A 13540-nucleotide genomic window follows, 5' to 3' on the forward strand; every position below is an offset into this window, starting at 1 on the left:
TGCCTGATAAATTAAGGTATATAAAATAACCAATTCAGATGTCAAACTTACTAGACGAATTCCGATTCATCTGTACCTAAAACAGAAATGCAAAAACTAAGTACTACTAAATAAATACTTTAATTCTGTAATGAAATATCTGGTAGAACGCTAATACCTGGAATCTAGTTTTAACCTGTTTTTATTATATTTGCTTAATTATAAACTGTATTTACATAAAATATAGAAAAAATTCAACAGTTGTTTTACAGTTAAAAAAAAAATACAGGGGCTGAGGCTGGGGCTCAGTGGTAGTGTACTTGCCTCGCATGTGTGAGGCACTGGGTTTGATTCTCAGCACCACATATAAATAAATAAAATAAAGGTCTATCAACAACTAAAAAATGAAACTGAAAAATTTTAAAAAAACATGTAACTACAATCGCAAGAAAATGTTCTTAAAATATTAAAACATTAATGTCTATAGTAAGATACAATATATAACCTACTAATCTAAATAATTTAACACAAATATTTTAAAAATCAAGATTTAAACAATACAATGTTTTTTAAAAAGTCAATGAGCAAAAATACAAAATACTGCACTTACCGGACTGTGTCTCTAAGTACATGGAAAGAAAAAGAAAGACATTGTGTTCAGTATAGAATTTAAGTTACCCTACTTTCCTGCTCTAATAATTTTTCTATTCCCTTCTGAATCACACCTAAAATATACATACCTTAAAACACATACATTGTTAGAGGCAAGCAGAAAAGATTGCTTAAATAAGCAAATTGGACAACAAAATATACTCAAAGATACCTTTTTTTTCAAATCCGATATTAACTGAAAATTTTTTTTATTCATTTTCTGAGTATGAAATTAACTTATGTTCATCTTAAAAAAAAACAGAAAATTAATAGCACAAAAGATAAAATTCAAAACTCCCCTCTACCTCACTACCCAGAGAGATACTTACTATTTTGATATATACAAGCATTCATCTAGGCTTTTATTTATTTACACAAATGTTTTTAAATTACACAATAAAAAATTTTAATAGTTCACACCACTTGTACATCACTCTTGATGTTACACAGTAATAATACAATAAAACACCACTTTAGAAATCTTCTTTGGATTGGGGATATAGCCCACTGGTAGAGTGCCTGCCTAGGAAGTACAACACCCTGGGTTTGATCCCTAGCACCCTGGGGGAGAGGGAGTTCTACAATTAAATTCCAAAGTACATGTTTGGGAGAAAAAAACATTTTTCCCAATATATATATATATATATATATATATATATATATATATATAGAGAGAGAGAGAGAGAGAGAGAGAGAGAGAGAGAGATATTACCTAAAACATATAATTAGATAATATAAAATGGGAGAACTTTTACTCTTTATTATCAAGAAAAACAGATTTAATATCAATTATGATAATGCACAGACATTTCCCTGACAGTATAATATTTCTGAATTCAGACTATGACATTATCAATGAAAAGATTTATTTTAGTAATGTTTTGTTTTTCCCTCAGAAGCTAGTGTTATAGTGACAGACAGGAAAAAAAAAAAAAAAAAAAGTAAAGGGGCTGGGTAGAATGCTTGCCTACCATGTTCAAAGCCCTAGGTTCAAACCCTTGTAAAGGATATAATTTAATTTTGAAATTCATTTCCATTGAGTACTTTCACACAAAGTTCACAAAATTTGAAAAGAAAACTTTAAAATTAGCTAAGAAAAAGATTAATACTTCCAGTTCACAAAATTCTACCTGAGACATACACCATTATTTATAAAATATAAAAATGACTGACTGAATTTTCCACATTTTTACTTTCTTGTAAAATACTTTCTGATCTAATATGTTCATTGCTAAATTGATGTCTTAGCTTTTTATAATGCTTAAAATTAAGTAGTTCTAGGTAGATGAGGTCAAAAAAATAAATAAATAGACATATCTATGAAGAATACAAATTTGTTCATGTTCCTACTTACAGATATTGCTGGTGAGAGTGTTATATTCCCTATAGAAACTTTTAATTCATCCAAAGAAGCCATTGTGTGATGTGAGTTATTTGGATGCATAGGCTTGATTTCTATCCGGTACTTCTTTGGTTCTTCATCTTCAGAGTCAGAATCACTAGATGAGTAGAAATGGTTCTCTTTGGTATGTGAATATCAGTTAAGGAATTTAGTTTTTAAATTATCTTAATGCATAATCTTAATGCATAATGTTTTCCACACATTAAAAGGAGAAAAACTTAGGGTAAGATAGAATAACAAATACAATGATTAACTTTTGTTAATGAAAGCATGTCAAACAATAGAGTAAGATTTTTGCTATAATTAAAAATTTGAACAGGCTTTAATTAACACATTATTTTGTTGTAACCATCTACTTATATGCCAACATAATCCCTAAGAATACCCATATAATAAAAGGATATCATTCTGATTTCCTTCTGGTTTAATACTATAACCTTCTTCATCTACATCAGGAATGTTCTATGGGGGGGAAAAAACTATTATAATAACAATTCCAATTTTCAAAAATATTAAAGATTAGCAAAACACCCTTAACTATTAGCGAGAAACTAAATCATTTACCAAATATCAACAGGTGAATAAAATTTTTAACACAGTGAGAAAATTAGATCTTTTTAGTTAATTAGCTTCAAATCATACTCCATGCTTCAGATGTCTGAAGAAAGAGGTGCAAAATGGAACAGGAAAAAAAACTCATAATTTCAGGTCAAAAAACCACCAGGATGAAGACCAATTCACAGTGCTCTAAATCTATAGTTGCTTTTCGGAACCAGGAAGGATAAGTGATTTTTTTAAAAAGCACTATGAAACTAAATATTCTCAATGCTATAAGAAGCTGAATGTCAATATAAGATACAGTGTGTCTTTAATCAGCTTAAAGCCTGGGAGAACTAATCAATCTATCTAGAATAGTGCATCAATATCTAACATCTCAGGAAGAGTTATCATGTGCCTCCGGAGAGAGGCAGCCTTGATAAAACAAAACAAGTGGAAAAAAAAAAAAAAAAAAACTTTAACATATATCTGATTAAGTGTTTAGATTCAAATATCAACTTATATAACAGAGAAGGAAAACATAATACACTGGGAACAAAATCATCAAAATCCACACTAAAGTAAACTACCAAACTACCCAGTCTCTTCAATAAATAAAAAGAAAGCTAAAGAAAGAAGGATGGAAGGGGAATCTATATATCAGGACTTTTTTTTTTATACATGTAAACAGATTCAACCAAAGGGTAATGAAACTGACACCAATAATAAATAATAAACACTGAAATGTTACCTGAAAATACTGATTTATCATAAATTATTTTAAAGTGTGCTCATATTGTGATATCATTTTAGAGATATACATGAAGGGGGTTCTGATGAAATTATATTATATGGAACTTGAGCATGAAAATGGATGGGCAATACTGGCTGTGGGAAATTGTTGAGGTTGACTGATGAGTACATGAGAGACCATATACCATTATGTGTATTTTATATTTCTTTAAAATTCTTCATATAAAAAGTTAAAAACAGTCTAATTGGCATTTATTAAAAGTTTGCAAGTTGCATATTACAATCAGATGGAAATTAGTTTTTGAAATGCTTTGAGCATTTTAAAGACTTCAAGAGGAGTCTTCTTTTGACACCATAAAATTCACTAAGAGGAAAGAAGAAAAGAACATAGTAAATGGGGAGACCTAACACGAAGTTAAGAAGGAAGAACAAATAAATCAGGTGTCATGGAAAACTTATTTTTTAAAAAATTAAAGGCAACTAGACATATCTGAAAGCAGAAGACGAGACAATAAATATAGATATTGCAAAAAGGAGAGGATATAAAATGGGAACAAGGTCTACAAAGAGCAAAGAAAAGAAGAAGAAGAAGAAGAAGAAGAAGAAGAAGAAGAAAAAAAAAAAACCCAAGATAAAACAAGGAGGTTCTAAGGTGCAACCCTGTAATCCCAGCTACTCTGGGGGCTGAGGCACAAGGATTGCAAATTGGAGGCCAGCCTCATCAATTTAGCAAGAAACACCCTGTCTCAAAATTTAAAAAAAAAGGGGGGGGGGCTAGCTATGTAGATCAGTGATAGATGGCTGGCCCCTGGGTTCAACCTCCAGTACTGTAAATCAAATAAACAATACACACACAACCAGAGAATACAAGTATTAAAGCAAACATAGGCAAAATTTAAAAAGTGTGAACTCTATTATTCTTGCATTTTTGTCAGAAATTATTTCTAGATAAAAAGCTAAAAAAGAAAAAAGAAAAACAGAAGACTGCCTCGAAATGCCAAGTACTACAGCAAAAATCCTTTTACTGATTAAATCTGCTTTTCTTCCTCTAATCACTTTGAAAGCTCAGCAGGAGAGGTATGGAGGATTGCAAAGTCAGGCAAAGTACAAGATCAAGGAGAACTAGGAGTAGTACTGACATGTGAGAACTTCCAGCCCAAATAAACAGTCAACTGTAGCCACTAATGAGTTAATAATTGAAATCAAGACTAGATATAGAAAATCAAATGTAGGGCAAAAAGATTTCACGGATAAAAAATAACCAATGCATAGGTATGGCACTAGAAGTACAGCACTGTCTTTGAGCTCTACATATTGCCTGCTGATATGCAAATATTACTTTAGAACACTTAAAAACTAAAGAAACTTTGTCAAATGTGAATTCATTAAAAATCAGAGTGAAAAGGGTTTTTTTTTCTTTAAATTATCCCTATAACAAGTATTCTAGAAACATATCAGGTACAGGAGTCCCCCAACTTACCCATGGTTTCATTTTATAAAATTTCAATCACTTGTGGTCAATTATGGCCTGAAAATACTCAATTGAAACGCCCAAAATAAAAAATTCACAAATTTTAATTAACTTTAATTATAGCATATTTCTATAATTATTCTATTTTATTATTGTTGCTAATCTTACTGTACTTGATTTATTAAACTTTATCCTATATATAGGTATATATTCAGAAAAAACAAACAAACAGATAGATGGTTTGTTTATTTCAGGCATCCACTAGAGATCTTGGAATATACCCTCCCCCCATGGATAAAGGGGGACTAAGATTTCAAAACTGACACTACTTTAAATTTCTTTACAGGGCTGAGGTTGTGGCTCAGTGGTACAGTACCAGCCTAGCACATGTGAAGCACTGGGTTCAATCCTCAGCACCACATTAAAAAATTTAAAGTTATTATGTCTATCTACAACTAAAAATGTTTTTAAAATTTTGTTTGCAATGGACTGTATAGTATGATGTAATAATTTAAAATAATACTAGCTGTTTTCAATGAGGCTGAGTAAGCTGCTTTTGACCAATCTCCTACAGAGTACACTATAAACTCTCGTCAAAATATATAAACAACTATCTGAAGGTATTGGAATGACCTAAAACAACCTCTAAAAAAGACTCTACAGAACAACTGACCCAAAAACTCTATAAAGAAAGAAAAAATGAAATTTTTATTCTTATTTTTTATAACTTATAAACTTTAATAAAATAGCAATAAATCTTAATAGTTTTAAAATGCAAGTATTTTAGATCAAATTAAGAACATATTTTGGTTTTATCTTTCCTTGTTTAAAATTTAACAACTTTATAGAGAATATCCTATAAAAAATGGAATTTTTAAAAGGTTCAAATAATCCAAAGGAAGGCAAAAAAATAAAATAAAAAAGATAAAAAAGTAGATTTAAACCCTGAAATATCATTAAATATAAATGGTCCAAGTGTATCAATTATATAAACTAAAAGGCTTCTGCACAGAAACCAGAGTTAAGAGACATCCTACAGAATTCACCCAGTAAGGAATTAATATCCAGAATACATAAGGAACTTAACAACTCAACAGTAATAAACCACTAAAAATCCAATTTTTTAAATGAGTAAAATGATCTAAATAGATATTTCTCAAAATAAGATATACAAATGGCCAATAGGTATAGGGAAAAACACTCAATTTCACTAATTAGGCAAATACAAATTAAAACAACAATGAGATATCTCACTGTAGTAAAATAGTCATTATTAAAAACAAACAAAAATAACAAATGCTTGTGAGGATGTAGGAAAAGGGCTACTCTCATACACTGTTACTAAAATTGTAAAATAGTATAGCCATATGAAAACAGCATCACGTTTCCTCAAAAAACTAAGACTATTTCTACAAAAAATGCCATTGGGATTTTGATTGGCATTGCATTAAACCTGTAGAGAACTTTGGGTAATATCGCCATTTTGATGATGTTAGTTCTGCCTATCCATGAACAGGGTACATTTTTCCATCTTCTAAGATCTTCTTCTATTTCTCTCTTTAGGGTTCTGTAGTTTTCATTGTATAAATCTTTCACCTCTTTTGTTAGGCTGATTCCCAAGTATTTTATTTTTTTTGAGGATATTGTGAATGGGGTGGTTGTCCTCATTTCCATTTCAGAAGATTTGTCGCTGATATACAGGAATGCCTTTAATTTGTGTGTGTTGATTTTATATCCTGCCACTTTGCTGAATTCATTTATTAGCTCTAATAGTTTATTTGTAGACCCTGTTGGGTCTGTTAGATATTTCTTGTAGAAATAGATAAAGCAATCATGTAATTCATATGGAAAAACAAAAGACCCAGAATAGCAAAAGAAATTCTAAGCAGGAAGTGTGAATCTGGTGATATAGCGATACCAGATTTCAAACTGTACTACAGAGCAATAGTAACAAAAACAGCATGGTACTGGTACCAAAACAGGCAGGTGGACCAATGGTACAGAATAGAGGACACAGAGACCAATCCACAAAATTACAATTATCTTATATTTGATAAAGGGGCTAAAAGCATGCAATGGAGGAAGGATAGCATCTTCAACAAATGGTGCTGGGAAAACTGGAAATCCATATGCAACAAAATGAAGCTGAACCCCTTTCTCTCGCCATGCACAAAAGTTAACTCAAAATGGATCAAAGAGCTTGATATCAAATCAGAGACACACCGTCTGATAGAAGAAAAAGTTGGCTACGATCTACATACGGTGGGGTCGGGCTCCAAATTCCTCAATAGGACACCCATAGCACAAAAGTTAATACCTAGAATCAACAAATGGGACTTACTCAAACTAAAAAGTTTTTTCTCAGCAAAAGAAACAATAAGAGAGGTAAATAGGGAGCCTACATCCTGGGAACAAATCTTTACTCCTCACACTTCAGATAGAGCCCTAATATCCAGAGTATACAAAGAACTCAAAAAATTAGACAATAAGAGAACAAACAACCCAATCAACAAATGGGCCAAGGACCTGAACAGACACTTCTCAGAGGAGGACATACAGTCAATCAACAAGTACATGAAAAAATGCTCACCATCTCTAGCAGTCAGAGAAATGCAAATCAAAACCACCCTAAGATACCATCTCACTCCAGTAAGATTGGCAGCCATTATGAAGTCAAACAACAATAAGTGCTGGCTAGGATGTGGGGAAAAGGGTACACTTGTACATTGCTGGTGGGTCTGCAAATTGGTGCGGCCAATTTGGAAAGCAGTATGGAGATTCCTGGGAAAACTGGGAATGGAACCACCATTTGACCCAGCTATCGCCCTTCTCGGACTATTCCCTGAAGACCTTAAAAGAGCGTACTATAGGGATACTGCCACATCAATGTTCATAGCAGCATAATTCACAATAGCTAGACTGTGGAACCAACCTAGATGCCCCTCAATAGATGAATGGATAAAAAAAATGTGGCATTTATACACCATGGAGTATTACGCAGCACTAAAAAATGACAAAATCATGGAATTTGCAGGGAAATGGATGGCATTAGAGCAGATTATGCTAAGTGAAGCTAGCCAATCCCTAAAAAACAAATGCCAAATGTCTTCTTTGATATAAGGAGAGCAACTAAGAACAGAGCAGGGAGGAAGAGCATTAGGAAAAGATTAACATTAAACAGAGACGAGTGGTGGGAGGGAAAGGGAGAGAGAAGGGAAATTGCATGGAAATGGAAGGAGACCCTCATTGTTACACAAAATTACATATAAGAGGTTGTGAGGGGAAAGGGGGAAAGAAAAAACAAGGGAGAGAATCGAATAACAGCAGATGGGGTAGAGAGAGAAGATGGGATGGGAGGGGAGGGGAGGGGAGGGGGGATAGTAGGGGATAGGAAAGGTAGCAGAATACAACAGTCACTAATATGGCATTATGTAAAAACGTGGATGTGTAACCGATGTGATTCTGCAATTTGTATTTGAGGTAAAAATGGGAGTTCATAACCCACGTGAATCAAATGTATGAAAGATGATATGTCATGAGCTTTGTAATGTTTTGAACAACCAATTAAAAAAAAAAAAAAAGACCTTACTTAACCAGCAAGGTCTATGCTAACTCTGGGCAGTTGGTATCTGAACTGAAAAAACAAAAACAAAAACAAAACTAGAACTATCATATAATGTGTCAATTTCAAGATTACATAAATATCCAAAGTAAAGGAATTAGTATATCAAGGAGATATTTGCATGTCCATGTTTACTGCAGCACTATTTATAATAGCCAAGGCATGGAATCAGCCTAGATGCCTAGGTGTCCATCCACAGATGAATGAATAAAAAAAAAAAATCACACATACACACACACACAATTATTCAGACACAAAAGGAATGAAATTATGTCATTTGCAGCAAGATAAATTAGCCTAGAGGACATTATGTTAAGTGAAATATGATCTGACTTACATGTATGAGCTAAAGAAATGAAGGTGGTGAATTGTTAGTTACTCTAATCTGATCATTTACCATTACATGCATGTATTGAAATATCACACTATAACACATAAAACTGTATGATTCTGTATTGATTAAATTTTTTAAATTAGCCAGGCATGGTGGCACACACCTGTAACTCAGGAGGCTAAGGCAGGAGGACAGCAAATTCAAAGTCAGCTTCAGCAATTTCTTGAGGCCCTAAGCAACTTAGTGAGATCCTGACTCAAAATATTTCTAAAAATGAAAAAAGGTTGGGGATATGGCTCAGTGGGTAAGTGCCCCTGGGGTTCAATCCCCTGTACCAAAAGAAATTTTAATTATAATTTTTAATGTATATAGTTATGAAAAATTATATAACTACTAAAATAAATAATACAAATTTTTAAAAGAGATTGGCAAAACAAATTTAAAAAGTCATGTTCCAACTATATAAGAAACTCACTTCAAATTTATAATAATATAAGTAGGCTGAAAGAAAAAGGATGGAAAAATATATCATGAAAACATTAATAATAATTAAAAAGGTAAAAGTGGCTGTCTTGGTATTAGATAAAGCAAATTTTAGAAAGAAAATTACCAGGGCAGAGAGGAATATAATGTCCACCCAAAAACCTGTACACACTGTTCACAGCAACTTTATTTCTAATAGCCCAAAATTGAAAGCAACTAAAATCTCCTACAATAGATCAACAGTTAAACTTTGGTACATGCATTACAAGGACTACTACCTAGCAATAGAAAAGAATTAACTCTTAATATACACAACAACCAGGATCAATTTCCAGAGACTTGTGCTGAGTCAAGAAGAAAAAAACCAATCTCAAAAAGGTGCTATGTGATTACCTTTATATAATGTTCCTGGACGACAAAATTATACAAATGGAGAAGAGATTAGTGGTTGCTCAGGTTAAGGAGCATGTGGGGAAAGAAGAAAAGCGCCTGGTACAGAGGCAACCAACATGAGGGATGTTTGTGGTAATGTGAATGTTCTGTTTTGTTTCAATTCTTAATATTCTAGTTATATACTTTACTGTAGTTTTGTAAGAAGTTACCATGGGGGAAAATAGAATCTAGATACACAACATTGTATTACAGATACACAACATTGCTCTATACTACCTTTGCAACCTTCTGTAAAGCTGTAATTATTTCCATATAAAAAGGGGTTTTAAATTTTTTTTAAAAAAAGGGGAGTTTTGGTTTTTCTTAAAACAGTGATTCTAAATGTACTAGCTTTTCAATGCTAGAACTATTCAAAGAAATCTGATATTAATAAAACCTTGGCCTGGCAAGTAAGGTCAAATTATAGGTGTGCCCTAGTAAGAAAAGGGCACATCTATATTTACAGTTACTAGGGAGGCTGAAGCAGGAGGATCACAAGTTGAAGGCCAGCCTAGGAAACTTATACCCTGTCTCAAAATAAAAAATAAAAAGGGCTTGGCATGTAGCTCAGTAATAAGAGTGCTAGCAGAGTATGCACTAGCTCTGGGTTTAATACTCAGTACTGCAAATAACAAAGCATGACATTTAATTAAAACCTATACACTGCCTCACATATATCATTAGACATTCAATCAAAAATTTCTACATAGGACCCACATTGCTGGGGTGACACATTAGATAGAAACCAGTATGAAGAACAGGCAACTTGATCCACCAATTTTAAAGGCAGATATTGTAGTAGTATAGTAGTAATGGTGATTTTTAAAAAATACATACTATAAGGGAGCTCAATATTCAATGGAATGTTTTGAAATTTCACTCTGGCATTGGGTTTATTAGCCAAAAAAAAAAAAGGAGCAATTTATATTTCCTTGGCCAACTTTCAAAAGATGCAATCCCCCAAATTAATTTTTTAAAATTATATACACTTTTTTTTAAAAAATAAGAAATTAACAATAAATAATTTTTCTACCAAGACAGCCTAATTATTTTAAAAAATAATTAGTAAGATAAGGGCATGAACAGGTCATAAATAAACTATAATTAGCCATAAATAAAAGGAAAAAATGAAAATCTTTTCATGCTCAAAGGTAACCACATTTAAGTGTCTTATAACTCATTAAAAAAAAGGTAACCAATATACCTACATATTTATATTACTTTTAAAATAGCAACTGCTTCAAAGACTATACTATCTTTTAATTGGTAAGTTCTTTCCATATCAGCAGACAGAAATCAACCTAATTCTTTATAACATCTGATTATTACCCTGTCAAGTGAATGTTTAATAATTCATTCAACCATTTCTCATTTTGAAGGATGTCTTGATGTTCCAGTTTTTTGCTAAGTGTAATATAATGTTGGAATTAATATCAATTTCTCCCTTCTCCCTCACCTTCTATAAATGGATATGCCTTAGTTAAGAGTGTGTTACTACTATGGTGTACACTACAGAGATATGATGTTTTGTGAGTACAGCCATTAACAGTAAATTCCTAGCAGGGAATTACAAGGTCAAAAAGAATGTTCACTTCTTATTTGGGGTAATATTGTCAAATCAATTGACTACCAATTTACATTTCTACAAATTAAATTGAAAATACAATTGGAGAGATAATATTTTCATTTTAATTTGCTTTAGTTCTGAGTTACATTTTTTACAGTTATTCCTCATTTTTATTTTTATAAAACTGCCTGTTTTCATCCTGAGTATGTTCTTTTCCTACTAGGCATTTTCTTGACTTTTGTACTAATATAAACAAAAAATTTTTTATAAATTAGCCTCCTGTCACATGTCTTGCAAATATACTCTCCTGGTTTGCCTTCAGTGATTCAAATCATCTCATGGTATATGTTTTTTAATTTTTATGAGTTTTTCATCTCTACACAAATTAATCAATCTTTTCTTACATGGCATTAGAATTTTGTGTTCTCTTTAGCCTTTCCCTAACCAGGAATGTACTGGCTAAACTTCAAAATTGTATAATAACTGATCATAATGGAAGAGTATCAATCAGCTGAGGGAATTATGTCTAATTTAAGAGAGTATATGTAAAATAAAACATGAAGTACTAAATAATTTTATTCAATGTTTCAATCATCAAATAAATGCTATGATAATCAACTGAGAAATAAAATGCATGATGAGAACTGTAGTAAATGTAAAACACATCTGCTTTTTTATTAATTGGTTAATCAAGGGCATCAAGTACTAAGGTAAAGACACATTGTATCTCCAGAAACATTCTAATGATTTTTAACTCAGGAATCCTACTTCTTAATTTTCATATAATTTATTAATAAATCATAATTTTGTTTTAAAACTGAAATAAAAAGTTAATACCTAAGTTACAGAAAATACAATGTTTTACAAAATATTTTTAGTTAACCATTCTACTGTAAAAGATCAAAAAGCTTTAGGGTAAAAGGAAAAAACAGTTATGCAAGTAAGAATGATAACCTTAAAAAGAGAGAATATTTGAAACTCCTATACTTATCAATACAATCAGTATCTAAGGAACAGTTTGAAAAAATAAGTCTGTCTACACTTTATTTCAATCTACTCTGCCACTGAACCCACTTGGCATTTCATTTAATATCTTCTTTAATTATATATAAGGAAATACATTTAACCAAGAAATATAAATAAACCTCCTTTAAAACAAAAAGTGCAAAAAAATACTGACCATGTTTGTTGCTTCCAAAATGACAACGTTTTAAATGAAACTCAAATACATTAACAAAAAGGCAGTATTTTAATAAAGCTAAGACTAAACTAGTAAAAGCACTATAATTTATAAAATAAAGGATGCAGATAGTCTATCTGGCATGTTTCCCTTGAAAAAGAATAATGATACAGCATTGCTCCAATTTCAAAAGTTAAATATCCACTTTTAAAAGGTAGTTGAAAAATACTAACTCACGGGAAAGTCATCTGGCAATGTTAAACCAAAGATACATTTTTAAAATAAGTTTAATAGTGAATTTATACTAACATGGTTAGTATTTTTCTAGTGTTTTAAAGATCTATTAACAATTCAAACATGCTAGTTTTTTTCTAATGAAAAGAGCTAATATGAATTATATCAAAGGTAAATCTACTTACAAGTGAATCTGCATCGGGGCATTCCCTATTAAAACAAAGTATCAAAAACATTCAACTATTAGAACTGTCACTTATTATGCCATATTTAAAGTATTTATTTTGGTACATAAACATAACTTTTACTTAAACTCTACACAAATATCTAGAGAAAACAAATTATGAAGATTAAATTATACCAAATTATTTTAAAATTCAAAAAAGAAATTCCTATACCCATAACACCTGACAAAAACAAAAACAGCTTTCAAATATCCTAAAAATTATTTTCAAAAATACTTCATTCCATGGATACTCATACTTCATACCAAAAAAGTTGGCAGTTCCATAAGGCTTTCTAATGACTTTTAATTCTCCAAGTAGAGAAAGTTTTTGTTTATTTTAAATTCCTTTGCCAGAAGGAAACTTGGCTTTAAAAAGTAAGGTCTATATTTAAGGGAGGAAGTAGTCTAAAACTTTAAAACTAGTGGATAATTTATATTTATTGGTAAATAAAATTTTAAAATAATATTTAAACACTTCAGTTTCATTTGAAGTACTTTTTATAACTTGGCATACACAGAAGTCAAAACTGGTTTTCTCCAAACATGCTGAACAAGAAAACTTGCCTTTGGTGTAACTTTGAAGTCTAACAGAGTATATAGTTGAGAACTAGTATTCTATCATGTATCTGATGAACAAATATTGAATTTTCATATAACCTAGGGAAAGCT

The 13540-nt window shown here is 31.3% G+C and overlaps 1 protein-coding gene across 4 annotated transcripts in view; it reads right to left on the bottom strand.

The window, feature by feature from the left end:
• The window catches only part of Fcho2 (FCH and mu domain containing endocytic adaptor 2), a 141020-nt gene that overhangs the window by 40537 nt on the left and 86943 nt on the right, over nt 1-13540 (bottom strand). For all 4 annotated transcript variants that reach the window (XM_058574144.1, XM_058574146.1, XM_058574143.1 and 1 more), the window contains exons 11-15: nt 12831-12855; nt 2434-2494; nt 1985-2157; nt 590-601; nt 52-76 (exon numbers count right to left, since the gene is read on the bottom strand). In XM_058574144.1, coding sequence (XP_058430127.1) covers nt 52-76; nt 590-601; nt 1985-2157; nt 2434-2494; nt 12831-12855 — 296 coding nt within the window. The remainder of the gene's footprint in view (nt 1-51; nt 77-589; nt 602-1984; nt 2158-2433; nt 2495-12830; nt 12856-13540) is intronic.

The sequence above is a fragment of the Marmota monax genome, unplaced genomic scaffold (assembly GCF_021218885.2).
Source record: "Marmota monax isolate L192 unplaced genomic scaffold, Marmota_monax_Labrador192_F-V1.1 WCK01_AAM20220418_F8-fsc00018, whole genome shotgun sequence".
NCBI lineage: Eukaryota > Metazoa > Chordata > Mammalia > Rodentia > Sciuridae > Marmota > Marmota monax.